Source organism: Pseudophryne corroboree, chromosome 2, assembly GCF_028390025.1.
Source record: "Pseudophryne corroboree isolate aPseCor3 chromosome 2, aPseCor3.hap2, whole genome shotgun sequence".
NCBI lineage: Eukaryota > Metazoa > Chordata > Amphibia > Anura > Myobatrachidae > Pseudophryne > Pseudophryne corroboree.
This window is the reverse complement of record NC_086445.1, coordinates 48,678,130-48,702,342: the sequence shown is the minus strand read 5'-3', so window position 1 is coordinate 48,702,342 and position 24,213 is coordinate 48,678,130. Positions and strand designations below refer to the sequence as shown.

General features: G+C 46.3%; 1 protein-coding gene across 1 annotated transcript in view; it reads right to left on the bottom strand.

Moving 5' to 3' along the window:
* LOC134997248 (antizyme inhibitor 2-like) overlaps positions 1-24,213 on the bottom strand; it is a 116,467-nt gene that overhangs the window by 72,919 nt on the left and 19,335 nt on the right. The window contains exon 4 of the mRNA XM_063951261.1: positions 6,566-6,738. Within this exon, the coding sequence (XP_063807331.1) occupies positions 6,566-6,738 (173 nt within the window). The remainder of the gene's footprint in view (positions 1-6,565; positions 6,739-24,213) is intronic.

Here is a 24,213-nt window from a genome sequence, read left to right as displayed (position 1 = left end):
TCATCAGAGAGAAATCTGCAGTAGCAAAGAAGATTTTAGATTACAAGTGACTTGTAGAAAATCAAACACAGAATCAAGACCCTGAGATTTGACAATGGTGGAGAATATCTAATCAGAGATGTGGATTTCTTCTTAAGAAAAATATAGAATAGAGCATATGTTGACCATTGCCTATACTCCTGAGCAAAATGGTGTAAGTGAACGAGCAAACCATACGTTGGTGAAAAAACAAGATATCTGCAGAAGGACACAGGGCTATACAGACAGTTTTGGGTGGAAGCCATTTCCACAGCAATTTACAGCATCACAAAAAACAATTTGCTACAGTTGCCCTAAAGGACATAACACCTTGTGTGGTCAAACAGAAAACCAAGTTTAAAACATCTCAGAACTTTTGGATGTATTGTCTACATGCACATCCCAAAAGAAAGAAGATGCAAGCTGAAGTCAAAAAACAGTGAAATACATCATTCTTGGCTACAGCCATAAAAGCATAGGCTATGGATTCTGGAATCCAAGTACAGTACCTAAAAGCCCATCAAGTCTAGAGATGCCATATTCAAAGCAACAGTGCAAGTTGCAGAAAAGCTGGAATTTTATACAGGTCAAATATGTGTCACTGATCATGCCAGAAGCTGGAGATACCAGTGTGGTTACCAGCATGGAAGTTCAGCCACAGAAAATGACTTCTGCTAGAACAAATATCGGCAAGTCATCTAAGAGGTATGGTGAAGAAATTTCAAATACTGCATTTAGTAAATCTCAAGACATCCAGAAGCCAAGTCAAAGTCTGATTGGTGTGAATGGATGTCAAAGATAGGCAAAGGGACTTTGCAAGATTGAAAGGTCACAAATGAGGAAGACATCGAGAATGAGAAGAGTGACAGCAGTCCTGAGTTTGTGAGTCAAGAGACTGTTGTAGTGGTCCATAATGTCAGCGAGGGGAATCTTGCTGATGTGTCTATCAAGAAGAGTGGATCAAAGTCATGTAACATGTTATTGTTACCTTAAGTGTCTTACCCTATTTCCTTTTCAGGTCGATACAAGAAAGCTTTATTTGAATGTTTCCATAACATGGAGAAGCTTGTAGCGACTGGGTGTAGAGTGTGCTACTGCGCAGGCTCCATGTTGCTATTCCACCAGGGATACTTCATTCCCTATACCAAGATAGCCATCAAGGCAACTAATGAACATGTACGGAGCCATCTTGGGTCTGTGTGATGGTGCCACAGTGTGAGAAAGCAGTCTTCCACTCAGCTCCAGTGACACCTGTGATTACTTGCTGTTTTAGATGCTGTTCTAGTATCCTGCACTGTTACGTACATACACTCACTGGCTAGTTGATGTGCGAAAACCAGCTCCGCTTAATCAACCAGTGTGTATAACAGTGAGTACGTTTCTATTTTTAATAAAACCACTCTACTGGTTAAGTAACTGGGCTGTTCTAAGTTGTAAGGCGCCCACTGGTGTATACATAAACTCTGCTACATCCTCAAGCCTGTATATATATATATATATATATATATATATATATATAGAAAAATGTTGAGGGGTTCTAAGCGACCAACGGTGTTTATACAGCTATTTAAAAGAATAGTACCCAGTGTATAAAGAATATATATACAATTTATTATAATCACAGGAGCCAATAAAAAAGAAAAAAATGTTTCTAAAAATATTCACATCTGACATATACCAAAATGATTGGTTTCATAGGAACACAAAAACAATAAATAAATAAATAAATAAATTCAAGATATAAAAAGTATTAGAATAAAAGCACATAGATATAGATAAAAGATATGTGTATATCTTATCTTGGATAGAGGTCATCAAGGGTTAGCCCAACGTGTTTCGTCTATGATAGACTTCATCATCTATCATAGACGAAACGCGTTGGACTAACCCTTGATGACCTCTATCCAAGATAAGATATACACATATCTTTTATCTATATCTATGTGCTTTTATTCTAATACTTTTTATATCTTGAATTTATTTATTTATTTATTGTTTTTGTGTTCCTATGAAACCAATCATTTTGGTATATGTCAGATGTGAATATTTTTAGAAACATTTTTTTTCTTTTTTATTGGCTCCTGTGATTATAATAAATTGTATATATATTCTTTATACACTGGGTACTATTCTTTTAAACTAGGTGCTTCATCGCGCCCTACGGGCGCTCTTCACACCGTCGCAAGGGGCTACGCCCCCTTAACCCTTGCATGCCTTTCTGGGGTTTAATATTTGTATTATATGGAGTATTACCTGCATTCCTTTGTTAGTGGTTAAATATTGCACAATGAAAGGGCGTGCGATGGTGAAGGAGGCACAGCCCCTTGCGACGGCGTGAACAGCACCTGCAGGGCACGATGTACAGAATGTAGCGGGTGCAGGGGGGACTGCGGATGGTGTATGTAGATGCTGCGGGTGGAGGGGGGGCAGAAGTGGGGGTGGGGCCCGGATGGGGAAGGTTTGGGAGGTACTGCGGGTGGGGGAGAGGCAGAGGAGTGGGGGATGCAGATGGGGGAGGGGTCCGGAGGCACTGCAGGTGGGGGAGGGGCAGGGGTGCCACAGGTGGGAGAGGGGCAGGTGTGGGGATGCTGTGGATGGGTGAAGGGTTCCGGAGGTGCTGTGGGATGGGAAGGGATGGGAGTGCCGGGGGTGGGGTAGGGGACCGCAGGCACCATGGGTAGGGTAGGGGCAGGTACGGGTGGTGCGGTGGATGGGAAAGGAGGTCCGGAGGTGCTGCAGGTGGTGGAGGGGCAGGTGCGGGGGTGCCATTGGTGGGGGAGGGGTGGGTGAGGGGGGGACCGCGGATGGAGGAGGGTGTCTGCAGATGCTGCGGGTGGAGGGGGCAGGTGTGGGGGGAGACATATAAGGGGGGTGAATGGTGGAGGGGGCCTGGAGGTGCTGTGGGTGGTGAAGGGGCGGAGGAGTGGGAGCCGCGGGTGGTGTAGGGGGTCTGGAGGCACAGCATGTGGGGGAGGGGTGGAGTGCCGCATGTGGTGGAGGGGAATGTGCGGAGGTGTGGTGCATTGGGGAGAGGTCTGGAGGCGCTGCGGGTACTGTACATGCCATAAAAGGTAGTTGGAGGGTATGCAGTAACAGGGCCAGGACAGGGGTGACAGGGTCAGAACAGGGTTGACGGGGCCAGGACAGGGGTGACAGGGTCAGAACAGGGGTGACGGTGCCAGGACAGGGGTGACGGGGCCAGGACAGGGGCGATGGGGCCAGAACAGAAATGACTGGGACAGGATAGGGGTGACAGGGCCAGGGTAGGGGCGGCAGGACCAGGACAGGGGTGACGGGGCCAGTATAGGGTTGACAGGGCAAGCACAGGGGTGACAGGGCCAGGATAGGGGTAACAGGGCCAGGATAAGGGTGACAGGGCCAGGATAAGGGTAGCAGGGCAAGGCCAGGGGTGACAGGGACATGACAGAACACAGGGCACGGGAGAGATTGGTATTAGGGACAAAACAGTGGTGACAGACAGATGTGTCTTACCGGAGTCACTGCTGCTGGCTGCTGCTGTTCCACTCCAACCTGTTGGGATCTGCTGCTGCTGGAGACTTGGCAAGGTTGATTCTCTCAGGCTGGAGTCCTGCTTCCTCTGCCCGTCCGCATCCCTCCCCCCCTCCTCAGTCACACACCGCAGACCTCGCGCAGCTGCCGGGCACTGTGGTAAGGTGAGACTGGAAATGACTGGTTAGCCCCAAGGAGATGCTGCGGCTGGAGGGAGGAGGGGGTCATAGCATGCAGCTTGGATTTCTGCAGCGCTACCCGCCAGCTAAAGTGTGTGAATGAGCTGGGCGCACCTCACTGCGGGTGGCAGCGCTGCAGCTAGCGGTGGGGTTGCCGGGGCTGGAGATAACAGAGGCAGTACGGAACCTGCACAGCGGCAGGTGCCCCACAAAACTGCAGCTAAGAAGCGTGGAGTGTGCTAGAAAGTGACGCTCCTCTGCGCCAGAGAGACCCTGCTGAGTATGCCGATGTGGGGGGTCAAGCACACAGTGAGCCGGTGCCTGTCTGTCTGTATGACATACCCCTCACCCACCCCCATACCTCCCAAATGTCCCGATTTTCGCGGGACAGTCCCATTTTTTGGGGTCTGTCCCGCTGTCCCACCCGCGGGTCGCAGTGTCCCGCGGTGGGGGGGCAGTTGGAAAGCTCCTGTACTCGTTGTTCTGCTTAGCAGAGCAGCAGAGCAGCGGTGAATAGTGGAGACAGAGGGAGAGGGGGCATCAGGGGGTACGGATTAAGGGGGGGTTCCAGCAGCAGAGCCGGATTAGGGAGGGGGGGGGGGCAGGGGGTACGTACCGTTGGCCCCACAGTTTTAGGGGGCCCCCCGGCTCGAGTAGCTCTGTCCCATCTCAGAAGCTCCCCCGTCCTACCAGCAACAGCGGCAGCATTGTGCTACAGTCAGCACACGCTGCTGTGTATTGGCAGGTCTGTGGTGTTACAGGGAGGCAGCAGTCTCCCTGCTTTCTTCTGCCTGTGCGGGTGTGTAGGGGGGAGCGACCACCCCCTCTGGATTTAGCCCTAGCTGAGGGGCCAAAATCCCATTTAAAAAATAAAAATCGGAATTTGCATAAGGGGCGTGGCCGCGCGTCCCGCGATTAGGCCACGCCCCTAACCCCACAGCAGGCACAGCAATGAGATAGGGCTCCACTGTCTCAAGTGCCCTGGGCCCCCCGGACTCATAATCAGCCCCTGGGGGCATGCCAGCAGCTCACAGAGCGCTGGGCATGCCCCCTCACTGACGAAAACGGGGCCCTCCCGTGAAGCCACGCCCACTTTTCGCCGAGTGTGTGTGTGTGTGTGTGTGTGTGTGTCCCTCCTTCTGCCTGAAGACAGCTCCTGCAGAAAGCTGGGAGGTATGCACCCCTGCCTGTGCCATGCCCATACTATCTGCTTCTGCTCCTAGTCTCCTGTAGATTTGGCCAGATCTGTGACTCATTTGACTAACTCCGCCCAGTCTTGTGACTCCGCCCAGCGTTAGCAAATGAATCACAAAGTCACAGAATAGGGCTATTATATAGGAGATAGCTGTATAAACACTGTTGGTTGCTTAGAACCCCTCAACATTTTTCTATTTTAAACTATCTTCAGGGATTTATTACCCCTGTACTCCTGGGGAACAGCTGACGCCCATAGATTTGTGGAGTGTTATTTTATATAATATATATATATATTGAACTATTTATTATTTTTAATTGCCAGATAAACACATAGGTGATATTATCCTCACAAGTGGCGCAATTTTTTTCATTCTAAACATATATATATATATATATATATATATATATATATCTATATATATATCAAACCAATACTCTCCTTCTGCGCTAGTAAGTGTGGTATACTTAATGCAATTACTGCACTGAATGTGGAAATGGCAGCATGATTCTTCTAAATTCCCTGTTAGAAGGAACTGAAAATAGAAATATAGCACAATAGAAGATTTGGCGCCAACAAATGCCTAATATTGTAAACAGAACCCTTAATAGGTTTCAATCACAAAACATATTAGTGACATGTTCCATCTAAAAGCTTTTTTTATTATAAAAACATAAAGTCAATATTTGTACAGAGGATGTGTGATAAAACACTTCACCCTTCTTACAGATCAATGACCATGGTAACAATAAATTGCAGGTAATTTTCTGTAATTTCCTCTTTTTCCTTAATATTAATTCATAAAAAGACTTCATAAGAAGACAAACCAACGCGTTTTGACTTTTCTCCAAGACTTCATCAGGGGTGAATCTCTACTGAATGGTAAGTATGAATGGTGTATGGAACCACAATCTCAACTGATCATTCGTGAATGCTTGATGACAAGACCCTATATGCCACTAGGACTTCAAATTGTCCAATCAGTCAAGCCTTGTAGTAAGACATTTTGCACATGGAAAATCAGATGCTCAGGTTCAGAGACAAATCACTTAGCAGGCGAACCCTCAATGGATCTGCAAAGGTGGCTCAGCATCTGTGGAGACTTGTCTCCATCTCTACACCAGCCATTGGCCACTCATGATCGGAGCTGCCTGGCCAGTGCCAGTTCAGCTGTCATGACTATACGGAAGTCCCTCCTAATAATCCTGCATTTGCCCCTGGTAGAGATGGAGGTTACACTCATGAAGACAGACATTTCTAAATGTGTTGGTGGAATCTTGCATGATGATGGGACATTTTCCAGATACGCTGCATCTAGACTAGAGATGCGCATGGACCCCAGTGTTTTGGTTTAGGTTCTAATTCATCATCATCATGGCAAAACCACCCCTCTAGTGTTTTGGTTTGGATTTGGTTTGGTTTTGGATTCCTTTAGAATTCTATAAAAAACCATAAACATTGATAAAAATTGATAAATCCGAGTTCAGAACTGATAACCGTCCAAAGTCAGGGCTCGGTTCCACTGGCAACGGTTCCACTGGCCACCCCATCGTGTTTCCAAACTGGGACTCAGTTTGATTTGGAACCCCTAAGTTCGGGTATGATCGTGTCTCAGGAAAACGGATCTGCACATCTCTAATCTAGACTGTTGCCCGTCACTTACTCTGCGTCTGGGTGATTCTCTGAGATTTTCTCCAGTTCACTCTCACAGTCAAACGTCATCCTGTTGACTCCATGCTTGGCAGCATATCGGATGTGAGACGGCTGCTTGCAGGGATTTGCGTAGATGATATCAGTGGCAGGTACTCCCATTCCTAGTATCATCTTTATCTCAGTCTGTGGACAAAATAAAAGTGTTGTGATGTGCCTAAAGTGCTTATACCACTGGAGGAACAAGTGCTGCATATTATTGTTTTTTTTTCTAAACATTTTATTAATGCATGGCACAGATTAAGCATTACATACTGTATGAGTATTATAAAACAGACTCAAAAAATTAAATCAAAAGTAGTCTTATTATTTATATTTAGGACAGATTGGCAGCATATCTTTCTGGAAAGATATATAACATGTGAGTAATCAAGTAATAATATGAGTTTGTTCAGTGTCACACTGGGTCATAAAGGGCCTGCCGGTGGAATGCAATGATAGGGGCCCATATTTGGGGGTGTGGCCAATCTCCAAGGGGGTGTTACCAGCCACCACATTGGTTTGCATAACCATTACAGAGTGCATGGGCTGGGCCCCTTGATAAATATATATAGTAAATACTACTAGTGCATGTATCATAATGTACCAGATCAATAACAGCAATGCGCTGTAGAGAATACACCAAAGGGTGTGTACACACGGTGAGATATTTTCTTTCGATTTTGACTATATAGTCAAAATCTCCAAAAGAGTTAGTGCAGATCGCAAGGTGAAAGTCACCTTGCGATCCCGATGCGCGGTCCAGCCAGGTCGGCATCGCAAGAAAAGATAGACTGTGCAGGCAAGTCAATCCTTGCTAGATCATACTGCATTCAGATCGCAAATGCCGGATCCCACCCGGTAAAAGAAACGTGTCCTTACCGGGTGGGATCCGGCATTTGCGCTCCTTTGCTGGCTTTCCGACCCGGCAATATACCGGGTCGGTTGCCATAGCAGCGGGGGGGGCGCAGCAGCAGCAGGGGCGGAGGCCACGCTGGGAGATGAGCTCATCTCCTGCGCCGCCTCTCCCTATGCTGTGAATGGGAACCGTGTCGCATCGACGCGGCTCCCATTCACACTGCACCTGACCCGGTATTCAACCCGGGTATAATCCTTCTTTTATACCGGGTTGAATTACCGGATCAGACGACTCGCTAATTCTTGGAAAGTGCTTTCACATCGCAGACTGACCCGTGTCGACACGGCAATATGCCGTGTCGATACCGGGTTATTTGTGCGATGTGAAACGGGTATCAGGGTATTATCTAGTTCATCTCACATGTCAATGACATCTCACATAAGCCAAAATCTCACATAAGCCAAAATCGTAAGCACACATAGGCCCTCATTCAGAGTTGTTCGCTCGCAAGCTGCTTTTAGCAGCATTGCACATACTAAGCCGCCGCCTACTGGGAGTGAATCTTAGCTTATCAAAATTGCGAACGAAAGGTTCTCAAATTTGCGAATAGAAATTACTTAGCAGTTTCTGAGTAGCTCGAGACTTACTCTTCCAGTGCGATCAGTTCAGTGCTTGTCGTTCCTGGTTTGACGTCACAAACACACCCAGCGTTCACCCAGACACTCCCCCGTTTCTTCAGACACTCCCGCGTTTTTCCCAGAAACGGTAGCGTTTTTTCACACACTCCCATAAAACGGCCAGTTTCCGCCCAGAAACACCCACTTCCTGTCAATCACATTACGATCACCAGAACGAAGAAAAAAACCTTGTAATGCCGTGAGTAAAATTCCTAACTGCATAGCAAATTTACTTGGTGCAGTCGCAGTGCGAACATTGCGCATGCGCAATTAGCGGAAAATCGCTGCGATGCGAAAAAAATTACAGAGCGAACAACTCGGAATGACCACCATAGTCCATATCTCAAGAAAAGTTAGTCAAAATCTGTGCTATCTGGGCTCCAGGGAGTTCAAGGGAAATCGCAAGTGAAAATCGAGCATAGCAAGGATCTCACCGTGTGTAGACACCCATAGTCCTGTGCAGAATTAGGTAACATGTATAATGTATAATACAAGTGCACAGTCTGGAACCTGATCTCTAGAGGAGGAGTTGGGCGCCAGGCCCACTGCGGGGCCCACTGCGAGTTTATCCCTGTACCCTTGTGGGCCAGTCCAACCCTGGGTCAGTATCAGTTGGCTGTCCATGTTACCCTCCATTATTTGGATTTGATGGTAATTTTCTAACAGATGTTTGGACTTTATATTCTATCCCTTAGGACTGAGTTTCTGTGAATGGAATTTCATCCTGCTGCTCAACAAATTACCAATGTCACAAGACGGGGATGTCACTGTCACACGTGATCTTTGTACTAGTTAGAGAGCCCTTGCGGCACAAATTCTATGTTCTTCTGACATTAAAAGGATTTTTGGTGGCTTGTTTGTCTACAAAATTTCTTTGTTCACTGATGATTTCCTCATCTCTATTTCATCTCCCCACATAGCTCCACCAAACTTGTTTCGATGTGTCCACTTACATCTAGCCTCTCTGCACATTTAACAGCCCTTTATATACAACTTTTTTCCATTAAAATGCATCTTATTCGCAAAATGATGTGAATAGGCCACATGAGCAGCCTATGCAGGTTAAAATGATATGCGGCATGCCTATATTCTGTGTGTGACCGCGGCTGTATCTGCATATGTAATGGTACGTTATAGTGATTTCCTAGAAAACACTGTAACGTACCATTTCATATGCAGATACAGCTGCAGATGTACAGAGAATATAAGCATGCCGCATATCATATTACTCAGCAGAGTCTGCTTGTGCGTCCTATTCACATTTTCATAAAAAAAAAATATACCAGACGCTAACAGAGTTACACGGGACCTGTCAGCTCACTCATGCCAGGTATCTCCTGCTATGTGGCATATTGAGGCAAGTTGTATGAGGACACATATGTATAGTATTAATTACTCCAAGATGGAACCCCTCCCTCTCAATATTTCTTCCCCCCAAACAGGCCCGGCGCTACCCGCTCAGCAAAGGGATGCAGTGCAGGAAGGCGCCAGGGAGGAGAGGCGCTTTCCCTGCAATGCATCCCGCTGCTGCGTCTGGCCTCCCTGCTGCTGCTGCCGGCTGCTGTGCCTGTCACTGAATGACAGGCAGCGGCGCTGGCAGATTAAAGCCTCCTCTCCCCTCCTGTAACAGTGACTAAGGGCAGGATGTACTAAGCTGTCCCGCCGCATTAACTGCCTTCTCTACTCTCCCTTTGACATTCTCCACGGTAACTGTTCTCCTCCCCCAGCCAGCGCTGCCGTTCACTCCCTGTTGTTTTCTCACCGGGCCTCCCCTCGCTGGTATTACACTTGCTCCGCCTCCACTCATCAGTCAGCCCGAGCTGTGGCATGTGCGCATGCGCAAGAAAATAGCAAAGGGGGAGCGCGGCATCAACAACGCCAAGACCTGAGTGGCCACGGCGGTGAAGAGGCGGAGCAAGTGTAATACCAGCGAGGGGAAGCCCGGGGAGAAAACAACAGGGAGCGTGTGGCAGCGCCGGCTGGGGGAGGAAAACTGTTACCATTGAGAATGTCAAAGGGAGCGCAGTGAAGACAGTTAACGCTGCGGGACAGCTTAGTACATCCCGCCTTAACTGATCGGACGAAGGGGGCGGGGCTACAAGGACGAAAAGGGGCGTGGCTACACAGTGAATAGGGGGCGGGGCTACACAGGACCAGAAGACTGCAGTACCACAGAGGACATGCTGCTAGAGATCCTGCCAGCCAGACTGATAAGTAAGTGAAGAGAGAGTGAGTAAGTATGTGTGTGTGTGTGTGTGTGTGTGTGTGTGTGTGTGTGTGTGTGTATGTATGTATGTGTGTGTGGGGTCAAAATGTCAATAAACTGCACTTCTGTGGGCATTATTTGTAAGCTGCGCTTCTACTGGGGGCATTATTTGTAAGCTGCGCTACTACTGTGGTGTTATGTGTAAGCTGCGCTACTACTGGGGCGTTACGTGTAAGCTGCACTACTACTGGGGGCATTATTTGTAAGCTGCGCTACTACTGTGGTGTTAAGTGTAAGCTGCGCTACTACTCGGGGGCGTTACATGTAAGCGGCGCTACTACTGGGGCGTTATGTGTAAGCGGCGCTACTACTGTGGTGTTAAGTGTAAGCTGCGCTACTACTGGGGCGTTACATATAAGCGGCGCTACTACTGGGGTGTTATGTGTAAGCGGCGCTACTACTGGGACATTACGTGTAAGCTGCGCTACTACTGGGGCGTTACATGTAAGCGGCGCTACTACTGGGGCGTTACGTGTAAGCTGCGCTACTACTGGGGTGTTACGTGTAAGCTGCGCTACTACTGGGACATTACGTGTAAGCTGCGCTACTACTGGGGCGTTACGTGTAAGCTGCGCTACTACTGGGGTGTTACGTGTAAGCTGCGCTACTACTGGGACATTACGTGTAAGCTGCGCTACTACTGGGGCGTTACGTGTAAGCTGCGCTACTACTGGGGTGTTGCATGTAAGCGGCGCTACTACTGGGGCGTTATGTGCAAGCTGCGCTACTACTGGGGGCATTATGTGTAAGCGGCGCTACTACTGGGGCATTATGTGTAAGCGGCGCTACTACTGGGGTCGTTATGTGGAGGCGGTGCTACTACTGGGGCATTATGCGTAAGCTGTGATACAACAATTTTGTGTAAGCAGCACCACTACTGGTGGTGTTTTAAATGGGGGTACTATTGTGTGGCCACATCCCTTCCTTGTGAGACCACATCCTTTTATTGACAAGTGCTGTCCCTTTGTAAAGTATGGGAGGGCGCAAATTTATAGTTTGCAGGGGAGCGCCGAACACCCTAGCACCGCCCCTGCCCCCAAATAGCAATATTGAGAACTAAATATAACGATGCTTGAAGGTCAATTAAGATATGATACTTGGGCATCTTCCTCATTAACCATTACAATTCTCTTTACTGGGAGAATGTCCGCATCCAATTCTCTCGGCTATGGAGCCAAATCTGTTCAGAGTCAGGATCTGTGTTTGGGCTCTGGACTGGGACCACTGGGCAAGACTATTTGGGGCTGGAGTGAACAATGTTTGGTGGTCTTATGATGCTTTCCTCATTCAGAATATCATAAGCTAGTCTTACAGTATCAGAACTGAACAGGATGGAAGTCATGAAGCACTAAGCTGAGAGTAACTCATATCCTCCCTTGCAATGGAAGCAAGTATGTGTTGGAAGACCTTGTAATCAGGTGTACAGAAGTAGACACTAATGGTGAAGTAACAGCACATGCTGGTGAAAGCAAGGACCTAGCTGTTGATAGATGGTATTCACACACTGGTACAGGTTGTGCACTCTGTAGGTTAAGAGCGGTAATGCACACAGGGACTGTATGTGTACTCTGCAGGCAAATAATAATGCACACAGGTGTAGAATTTGCACTCTGTTAGTCAAGAATTCTGATGCACACAGGTATTGGATGTGCACTTTGCAGGCTCAATGATAATGCATAGAGATGAGCGCCTGAAATTTTTCGGGTTTTGTGTTTTGGTTTTGGGTTCGGTTCCGCGGCCGTGTTTTGGGTTCGAACGCGTTTTGGCAAAACCTCACCGAATTTTTTTTGTCGGATTCGGGTGTGTTTTGGATTCGGGTGTTTTTTTCAAAAAACACTAAAAAACAGCTTAAATCATAGAATTTGGGGGTCATTTTGATCCCAAAGTATTATTAACCTCAAAAACCATAATTTACACTCATTTTCAGTCTATTCTGAATACCTCACACCTCACAATATTATTTTTAGTCCTAAAATTTGCACCGAGGTCGCTGTGTGAGTAAGATAAGCGACCCTAGTGGCCGACACAAACACCGGGCCCATCTAGGAGTGGCACTGCAGTGTCACGCAGGATGTCCCTTCCAAAAAACCCTCCCCAAACAGCACATGACGCAAAGAAAAAAAGAGGCGCAATGAGGTAGCTGTGTGAGTAAGATTAGCGACCCTAGTGGCCGACACAAACACCGGGCCCATCTAGGAGTGGCACTGCAGTGTCACGCAGGATGGCCCTTCCAAAAAACCCTCCCCAAACAGCACATGACGCAAAGAATAAAAGAGGCGCAATGAGGTAGCTGTGTGAGTAAGATTAGCGACCCTAGTGGCCGACACAAACACCGGGCCCATCTAGGAGTGGCACTGCAGTGTCACGCAGGATGTCCCTTCCAAAAAACCCTCCCCAAACAGCACATGACGCAAAGAAAAAAAGAGGCGCAATGAGGTAGCTGACTGTGTGAGTAAGATTAGCGACCCTAGTGGCCGACACAAACACCGGGCCCATCTAGGAGTGGCACTGCAGTGTCACGCAGGATGTCCCTTCCAAAAAACCCTCCCCAATCAGCACATGATGCAAAGAAAAAGAAAAGAAAAAAGAGGTGCAAGATGGAATTGTCCTTGGGCCCTCCCACCCACCCTTATGTTGTATAAACAAAACAGGACATGCACACTTTAACCAACCCATCATTTCAGTGACAGGGTCTGCCACACGACTGTGACTGATATGACGGGTTGGTTTGGACCCCCCCCAAAAAAGAAGCAATTAATCTCTCCTTGCACAAACTGGCTCTACAGAGGCAAGATGTCCACCTCATCTTCACTCTCCGATATATCACCGTGTACATCCCCCTCCTCACAGATTATCAATTCGTCCCCACTGGAATCCACCATCTCAGCTCCCTGTGTACTTTGTGGAGGCAATTGCTGCTGGTCAATGTCTCCGCGGAGGAATTGATTATAATTCATTTTAATGAACATCATCTTCTCCACATTTTCTGGATGTAACCTCGTACGCCGATTGCTGACAAGGTGAGCGGCGGCACTAAACACTCTTTCGGAGTACACACTTGTGGGAGGGCAACTTAGGTAGAATAAAGCCAGTTTGTGCAAGGGCCTCCAAATTGCCTCTTTTTCCTGCCAGTATAAGTACGGACTGTGTGACGTGCCTACTTGGATGCGGTCACTCATATAATCCTCCACCATTCTATCAATGTTGAGAGAATCATATGCAGTGACAGTAGACGACATGTCCGTAATCGTTGTCAGGTCCTTCAGTCCGGACCAGATGTCAGCATCAGCAGTCGCTCCAGACTGCCCTGCATCACCGCCAGCGGGTGGGCTCGGAATTCTGAGCCTTTTCCTCGCACCCCCAGTTGCGGGAGAATGTGAAGGAGGAGATGTTGACAGGTCGCGTTCCGCTTGACTTGACAATTTTGTCACCAGCAGGTCTTTCAACCCCAGCAGACTTGTGTCTGCCGGAAAGAGAGATCCAAGGTAGGCTTTAAATCTAGGATCGAGCACGGTGGCCAAAATGTAGTGCTCTGATTTCAACAGATTGACCACCCGTGAATCCTTGTTAAGCGAATTAAGGGCTGCATCCACAAGTCCCACATGCCTAGCGGAATCGCTCCCTTTTAGCTCCTTCTTCAATGCCTCCAGCTTCTTCTGCAAAAGCCTGATGAGGGGAATGACCTGACTCAGGTTGGCAGTGTCTGAACTGACTTCACGTGTGGCAAGTTCAAAGGGCATCAGAACCTTGCACAACGTTGAAATCATTCTCCACTGCACTTGAGACAGGTGCATTCCACCTCCTATATCGTGCTCAATTGTATAGGCTTGAATGGCCTTTTGCTGCTCCTCCAACCTCTGAAGCATATAGAGGGTTGAATTCCACCTCGTTACCACTTCTTGCTTCAGATGATGGCAGGGCAGGTTCAGTAGTTTTTGGTGGTGCTCCAGTCTTCTGTACGTGGTGCCTGTACGCCGAAAGTGTCCCGCAATTTTTCTGGCCACCGACAGCATCTCTTGCACGCCCCTGTCGTTTTTTAAAAAATTCTGCACCACCAAATTCAAGGTATGTGCAAAACATGGGACGTGCTGGAATTTGCCCATATTTAATGCACACACAATATTGCTGGCGTTGTCCGATGCCACAAATCCACAGGAGAGTCCAATTGGGGTAAGCCATTCCGCGATGATCTTCCTCAGTTGCCGTAAGAGGTTTTCAGCTGTGTGCGTATTCTGGAAACCGGTGATACAAAGCGTAGCCTGCCTAGGAAAGAGTTGGCGTTTGCGAGATGCTGCTACTGGTGCTGCCGCTGCTGTTCTTGCGGCGGGAGTCCATACATCTACCCAGTGGGCTGTCACAGTCATATAGTCCTGACCCTGCCCTGCTCCACTTGTCCACATGTCCGTGGTTAAGTGGACATTGGGTACAGCTGCATTTTTTAGGACACTGGTGAGTCTTTTTCTGAGGTCTGTGTACATTTTCGGTATCGCCTGCCTAGAGAAATGGAACCTAGATGGTATTTGGTACCGGGGACACAGTACCTCCAACAAGTCTCTAGTTGGCTCTGCAGTAATGATGGATACCGGAACCACGTTTCTCACCACCCAGGATGCCAAGGCCTCAGTTATCCGCTTTGCAGTAGGATGACTGCTGTGATATTTCATCTTCCTCGCAAAGGACTGTTGAACAGTCAATTGCTTACTGGAAGTAGTACAAGTGGGCTTACGACTTCCCCTCTGGGATGACCATCGACTCCCAGCGGCAACAACAGCAGCGCCAGCAGCAGTAGGCGTTACACGCAAGGATGCATCGGAGGAATCCCAGGCAGGAGAGGACTCGTCAGAATTGCCAGTGACATGGCCTGCAGGACTATTGGCATTCCTGGGGAAGGAGGAAATTGACACTGAGGGAGTTGGTGGGGTGGTTTGCGTGAGCTTGGTTACAAGAGGAAGGGATTTACAGGTCAGTGGACTGCTTCCGCTGTCACCCAAAGTTTTTGAACTTGTCACTGACTTATTATGAATGCGCTGCAGGTGACGTATAAGGGAGGATGTTCCGAGGTGGTTAACGTCCTTACCCCTACTTATTACAGCTTGACAAAGGGAACACACGGCTTGACACCTGTTGTCCGCATTTCTGGTGAAATACCTCCACACCGAAGAGCTGATTTTTTTGGTATTTTCACCTGGCATGTCAACGGCCATATTCCTCCCACGGACAACAGGTGTCTCCCCGGGTGCCTGACTTAAACAAACCACCTCACCATCAGAATCCTCCTGGTCAATTTCCTCCCCAGCGCCAGCAACACCCATATCCTCCTCATCCTGGTGTACTTCAACACTGACATCTTCAATCTGACTATCAGGAACTGGACTGCGGGTGCTCCTTCCAGCACTTGCAGGGGGCGTGCAAATGGTGGAAGGCGCATGCTCTTCACGTCCTGTGTTGGGAAGGTCAGGCATCGCAACCGACACAATTGGACTCTCCTTGTGGATTTGGGATTTCGAAGAATGCACAGTTCTTTGCTGTGCTGCTTTTGCCAGCTTGAGTCTTTTCATTTTTCTAGCGAGAGGCTGAGTGCTTCCATCCTCATGTGAAGCTGAACCACTAGCCATGAACATAGGCCAGGGCCTCAGCCGTTCCTTGCCACTCCGTGTGGTAAATGGCATATTGGCAAGTTTACGCTTCTCCTCCGACAATTTTATTTTAGGTTTTGGAGTCCTTTTTTTTCTGATATTTGGTGTTTTGGATTTGACATGCTCTGTACTATGACATTGGGCATCGGCCTTGGCAGACGACGTTGCTGGCATTTCATCGTCTCGGCCATGACTAGTGGCAGCAGCTTCAGCACGAGGTGGAAGTGGATCTTGATCTTTCCCTAATTTTGGAACCTCAACATTTTTGTTCTCCATATTTTAATAGGCACAACTAAAAGGCACCTCAGGTAAACAATGGAGATGGATACTAGTATACAATTATGGACTGCCTGCCGACTGCAGACACAGAGGTAGCCACAGCCGTGAACTACCATACTGTACTGTGTCTGCAGCTAATATAGACTGGTTGATAAAGAGAAGATGTCTATGTAACTATGTATGTATAAAGAAGACTGAAAAAAATCCACGGTTAGGTGGTATACAATTATGGACGGACTGCCTGCCGAGTGCAGACACAGAGGTAGCCACAGCCGTGAACTACCGTACTGTACTGTGTCTGCAGCTAATATAGACTGGTTGATAAAGAGAAGATGTCTATGTAACTATGTATGTATAAAGAAGAATGAAAAAAAACCACGGTTAGGTGGTATACAATTATGGACGGACTGCCTGCCGAGTGCAGACACAGAGGTAGCCACAGCCGTGAACTACCGTACTGTACTGTGTCTGCAGCTAATATAGACTGGTTGATAAAGAGAAGATGTCTATGTAACTATGTATGTATAAAGAAGAATGAAAAAAATCCACGGTTAGGTGGTATTACAATTATGGACGGACTGCCTGCCGAGTGCAGAGACACAGAGGTAGCCACAGCCGTGAACTACCGTACTGTGTCTGCTGCGACTGGATGATAAATGATATAAAAAATATATATATATCACTACTGCAGCCGGACAGGTATATATTATATATTATATAATGACAGACCTGCTGGACACTGTCTGTCAGCAGAATGAGTTTTATTTTTATAGAATAAAAAAAAAAAAAGCACACAAGTGAAGTCACACGACGAGTGTTTAACTTTTTCAGGCAATCACAATATAAGTATACTACTAACTATACTAGTGGTCAGTGTGGTCAGGTCACTGGTCAGTCACACTGGCAGTGGCACTCCTGCAGCAAAAGTGTGCACTGTTTAATTTTAATATAATATGTACTCCTGGCTCCTGCTATAACCTATAACTGGCACTGCAGTAGTGCTCCCCAGTCTCCCCCACAATTATAAGCTGTGTGAGCTGAGCAGTCAGACAGATATATAATATATATAGATGATGCAGCACACTGGCCTGAGCCTGAGCAGTGCACACAGATATGGTATGTGACTGACTGAGTCACTGTGTGTATCGCTTTTTTCAAGCAGAGAACGGATATATTAAATAAACTGCACTGTGTGTCTGGTGGTCACTCACTATATAATATATTATGTACTCCTGGCTCCTGCTATAACCTATAACTGGCACTGCAGTAGTGCTCCCCAGTCTCCCCCACAATTATAAGCTGTGTGAGCTGAGCAGTCAGACAGATATATATAATATTATATATAGATAATAGATGATGCAGCACACTGGCCTGAGCCTGAGCAGTGCACACAGATATGGTATGTGACTGACTGAGTCACTGTGTGTATCGCTTTTTTCAGGCAGAGAACGGATATATTAAATAAACTGCACTGTGTGTCTGGTGGTCACTCACTATATAATATATTATGTACTCCTGGCTCCTGCTATAACCTATAACTGGCACTGCAGTAGTGCTCCCCAGTCTCCCCCACAATTATAAGCTGTGTGAGCTGAGCAGTCAGACAGATATATATAATATTATATATAGATAATAGATGATGCAGCACACTGGCCTGAGCCTGAGCAGTGCACACAGATATGGTATGTGACTGACTGAGTCACTGTGTGTATCGCTTTTTTCAGGCAGAGTACGGATATATTAAATAAACTGCACTGTGTGTCTGGTGGTCACTCACTATATAATATATTATGTACTCCTGGCTCCTGCTATAACCTATAACTGGCACTGCAGTAGTGCTCCCCAGTCTCCCCCACAATTATAAGCTGTGTGAGCTGAGCAGTCAGACAGATATATATATAATATTATATATAGATAATAGATGATGCAGCACACTGGCCTGAGCCTGAGCAGTGCACACAGATATGGTATGTGACTGAGTCACTGTGTGCTGTGTATCGCTTTTTTCAGGCAGAGAACGGATTATAAAGTAAACTGCACTGTCCTCACTAGTAAACTCTCTCCACTCAGTCTCTACACTTCTACAGTAACAGTACTCCTCCTAGTCAGCTCCAGTAAATCTCTCTCAGTCTCTTATAATCTAAATGGAGAGGACGCCAGCCACGTCCTCTCCCTATCAATCTCAATGCACGTGTGAAAATGGCGGCGACGCGCGGCTCCTTATATAGAATCCGAGTCTCGCGATAGAATCCGAGCCTCGTGAGAATCCGACAGCGTCATGATGACGTTCGGGCGCGCTCGGGTTAACCGAGCAAGGCGGGAAGATCCGAGTCGCTCGGACCCGTGAAAAAAAACATGAAGTTCTGGCGGGTTCGGATTCAGAGAAACCGAACCCGCTCATCTCTAATAATGCACACAGGTTCTGGCCACGGAAGGTGCACATACTGCAATCCAAACAGGAATCAGGTAGCAGAGCTGCTGACACTGGATCCAGGAACTAGTATGATACATGTTGTACTGGCAATGAGCAGATTCAAGTGAAGGGTTTAAGTAGGGAACTTTGATCTGTCATTGGGCCTCTGGTCATGTGGAAGCTAGCCCCTCTTTGATTGGGAGAAACTGTAGTCATCTGATCAATCCAACATGGCAGCACCCATACAGCATAGAAGCTATGAATAGATTCCAATTCACCAGCAGCCAACTGGGTTCAGTATGTTTAAGTTTACAGTAGTGGCCAGCACGTGAAGCGACAGCGCTGGGTCTGGTAAGAAGAAATCAGAATCCATTGTGTAACAGTACCCCCTCCTCAGAAAACTTGCGGATGAGAGCTGGAGCATGAATATGTGTGGCGTTGATCCAAGCCGATTCCTCAGGACAATAGCCATTCCAGTTAATTAAATATTTAAGAGGACCTTGATGACAATTAGATTTCACAATCCTCTTGACTTCATACTCTTCTCGTCTCTGTATTTGTACACGGGAAGACTTGGAAATTACGGTATGGAAGCGATTGATTATCAGGGGCAAATTTACTAAGAATCGTATTTGGTCGAGATTGCATTCTTGTGCAAGTTTAACCTGTTTTTGAAACTCTGAGATTTGCTGAAGCCAACCAAGTGGGTTATTCAGACCTGATCGCTAGGGTGCATTTTTTGCATACCTGCGATCAGGTAGTCGCCGCCTACAGGGGGAGGGTATTGTGTGTGTGCAGGTGTGCAATCGCTTGTGCTGGAGAGCCGCACAAACAGCAGTTTGTGCAGTCTCTGCACAGCACAGGACTTACTCTGCCACTGCGATGATCGGGGCCAGATCTGATGTCAGAAATTCTACCACAAAACACCGGGTCCTTCCTGCGTTTTTCCAGACACTCACTAGAAATGGTCAGTTGCCACACACAAACGCCCTCTTCCTGTTAATCTCCTTGCGAACGCCGGTGTGTGCGGAATTTTCGCAACCATCCCGTCGCTGACCGGCGATCCCCGTTGCTGCGGTCCGTCGTGCCTGCGCATTGCGGTGCATACGCATGACCAGTGCAGAGCTGATCGCAGCCTGTGAGAAAACGCACAGCAGCGATCGGGTCTGAATCGGCCCCCATGTGCGCACAAACAGGATTCTGTCTGAAACACATGACCAAACACGGAAAAAGAATTCAGTACACCATCAAACCAACTCACAAGTACTTTCCATAGACAGGAATACAGATTTACTGACCTCACCTGCGTTTTTACAGACACTCCCCGTTACCTCCCCAAATGGTCTTTTTCCTGTCAATCACTCTGCAACTGATTCCACACTGCTAGCTTCATCGTAAAGGTACATTGGCGCAGGCACACTGCGACCGCCATGCATGCACAGTATACCGATAATTGCTCAGTTACAACACCATCAAAGTTGCATCTGCATCTGAATTAGGCCCTGTGTCTCTCCAGTCTCGGCCCACAAAGTGTCTCCCCAGCCCACACAGTGTCTCTCCAACTACTTACTTTAATGTGTTCTGGCTGCCCACCATGGCTCCTCTGCTCTGTCTCATTGGTGCAGTGATACATGACATAATGATGCCACATGCTCTGTGCCACAATAAACAGTAAATAAAATTGATTGCACCATTTACCGCCAGTGCAATAAAGCTACAGCGGCTCACTGGATGGACCCCATAACCACTGGTGCCCCCTGGATGCTAGGTGGTGGTCACCCTAGGCACATAACTAGGCCATTAATACCTAGGGTCAGCCCTTAATCAGGGATCATTCAATAGAAGAGCAGGAACAATCCAGTACTAGTGCTGGCAGTCAAAGTACTTCTTCGACATCTATAAGGGGAAAGAAGCTTTTAAGGGCAACTCAAATCTAAACATTTCAAATTCTTAATGAAAACATCACCTCTAACTGTGATGTAAATGTAAAATTGCCAACATGCTATACACCACACGCAGTGGCAAGGAAAGACTGAGACCATGGCCCTTATTTGTAAGTGGAGGTCCTGCTACTGCTCTTTCATGCACTAAGAAGCCTACAGTATTGTGAATGACAGGGCCAAACACAGTCAGGCATCTTCTAAAACCCCCAAGCACCATGAAATTTGAGGATGAGTAGAAGTAAAAATAACACTGGTGAAGGGTAAGACATAGAAATGGAGGATGCTACTGTGGAAGAGCAACAGAATGAGGAGGGTAAATATGTATCTGATGCTAATGAGGATCATGATAATGAATGTGTTGGACAAGAAGAAGTTGATAAAATTCAGGCGGATGATGTCATTTGTGTTAAAGTAATTGAGCCACCAGTGACAAAAGTTCATGCCAGAGATAAGAAGAAGCACATTGTCATGCAAAATACCAAAAAAGCACCCTCATTTTTACCAAATTCCTCACATTTGTCAAGTATTGGTAAGAACGTTAACCATATAGGCACCTCCTCCCTGTTACATAATTTGCAGTGAGTTCATTTACATCATTTATTAAAATCTGCAAAATCATCTAAAATAACAAGCAGTCCAGTATCAGCTATGAGAAGCATGGATAGATACCAGCACAAGCAATCTCCACCGCCAACACCTCCATCATCAAACTCCTGATTAGCGATCGGAGGGAGCCCTGCATCCAAGTTGTAAAGGTAAACTGACTCCTCCCCTTTCCAGGATTCACAAGAAGAATTCTCGTTCACTAGGGCTGCTGGGGTGCATCTTCATCTCAGAAGGGGACCAAGAAGAAAACTAGTACTAGATTCACACAACAATTGTCTGTGAAACAATCATTTGCAAGAGGAACCAAGTATGACTGTTGCCATCCTGTACACAGGTGATCACTAAAGCAATGATGGCTATGTTAGCTTAGATCTGTATCCAATATATTCCATCAATGCATCTGGTTTTAGATGGTTAGATGAGGTCCTATGTCCATGCTACCATTCCATCTTTATTCCATTTTGCCAGAACATCAATTCCTCACCTGTAAGTTATTATTTGCCTACAAAATGCCATTGTACCGACTATCCACTTAGCTACAGATATGTGGCAAGCGGAACTGGTCAAAATAAAGATGACATGACTGTGATAGCTCACTGGTTGGGTGCCTTCAGCAGCAGCTGTATCTAACACATACGTTGCACAGCGCCAGCTCATTCTCAGACAGGCTACTCTCTGTATTCCTGACTTCACCATATGTCAGTTGTCAATTTGTTTGGTAAAACTCTGGGATGTGATAACTAGAGATGAGCGGATTCGGTTTTACTCGGATTTACTCGGTTCTCAAAACGGCATCTTATTGGCTATTCAAAACACGTGACATCCGTGAGCCAATAAAATGCCGTTTTGAGAACCGAGTAAATCCGAGTAAAACCGAATCCGCTCATCTCTAGGGATAACACAATGGCTTACAGTGCTAAGACGCTTTCCAAGATTAATCATTTCCAATAATGCAAATAACAGTACAAATATTACAACTGGGTGAATTTCACCACATACCATGTTTTGTGCACACAATAAACTTGGTGGTTTGGAAATTCTTAAAAAATGACAGGTCCGTGCAGGAGATGCTGGCTGTGGCTTGTAACATTTCTGCCCATTTTCGGCAGTTAGCAAGTGTATGTAAAACATTGCAGCAGCTGGAAGAAAAGTTCAAATTGCCATGCCACCAACTGAAGCAAGAGGTAATATCCAGGTGAAATTCCCCCCTTTATATGCTTCAGCAACTGGAGGAACAGCAGCAAGCCATCCAAACGTATACAACAGGTGTAGCGAGAGGGGAAAGGGGGTGCATGTTACCTTAGTCCTGAACATTGGAGAATGCATGAAGTGAGTTCAGACACTGCCAGCCTGAGAGAGATCATACCCTTAACTACTGGAAAAATAGCTAGGTAAGCTACAAGAGATGAAACAAAGCCATTTCACTAAGTATGTTAGAATAGGTCAAGTTCTGATTTTGTTTCAATAGGACCCAAGGGTTTGCAACTTCTATCAGTTGGATCATTACATTTTGGCTAACCCTGATAGATCCTAGGTTTAAGTCCTACGCAACATCTTTTTTCCAATCCTTGTGAGCAAGTTGTCAGCTCAAGTGGAACATAAATTGTCAACGTCTCCTGCTTCCGCATCTCCAGTAAGTGCTGCTGCTTGGAATTTTTTTTTTTTTTTTACAAGAGACCCACTGGTGGTGATGAAGATGATGATGAGTCAACTCAGCACACTATTTATGACAAAATGATCACAATTGGGTAGGCTTACAAGAATTTCCCAAATATATTGAAACCTACTATGATCTGTCTGATACAGTAAACATCAATAGAATGGATGAGGATTGCTTTAAAGATAATGTACAAATTAGCATCTCAAACAGTCCTTTTGAATACTGGGAAGAAGAAAAAAGACAACCTATAACCCCTTGTACAAACCCACTTAGGTGTACGTGGTTATGGCATAGCCGGGAGCCTTGTGAGCGATCACTACAGGAGGCTACAGTACTTCAAAAAAATGTGTAAAAAACTGATGCTTTTTACAATGAACTACAAATTCTGTGAGGAAGACCTGTGCCAAAAAATTTCAACAAACAGAGACTACCTGTACTACTTAAATGGAGGATTCCATTGGGGATGAGCTAATATTGTATGGCGATGATGATATTAACAACAGTGAGGAGGGTGTGGATGAAGATGATGACATGTTCCAAATGTGACGGTGACTAACTACACTTTTAGCTGCATTAAGCCTATTAGTGGCTTGGTTTTAACCAAACTACCACAATGTCTTCTGAGTGGGCACAAACAAACCAAGCACTTCAGCCACAAAAATGGCAGTTCCTGTCACTGAAGTGCTTGGTTTGTTAAACTGTGCATGTCCTTTTTTAATATACAACATAAGAGTGAGTTGAAGGCTTAATGACAATACCATCATGCACTACTTTTTATTATGGACTGTACTTTACTGGGGCATTGTTAATGGTCTTCTGTCTCTTACTAGGCCATCAGTCAAGAGCTCATCCTTCTTACAATCCTTTCTTGTGTGTGCTTGACATTTAGTGAATAATGAATAATAATCATCATCATATCATTATCTTATATTATTATCTTATCAATATTCATATCATATTCGACTAGGCTGTGACCCAGCCTTGAATCTCCTGTAGTGTTCTAACTCTTAAGGCCTAGTAGCTATCAACTTGAACTAAGCTGTGACTCTGAGCTGATTGAATGTCTTGTATTGTTCTGACACTTGAGGCCTAGTAGCTATCATCTTTGACAGGGCCATGACTTAGTCTTGTTTGAATCTCTAGTGTTGTCTAGTGAATCTCTTGAGGCGTGTGATTTATTACTTGGATCAGTTTGTGATTAAATTAACTTCTAATTACATTAGTAGGTAACTTATTTTCGGGTCACTCATTTTAGATGAAACAGTGCTAATGATCCTTATACG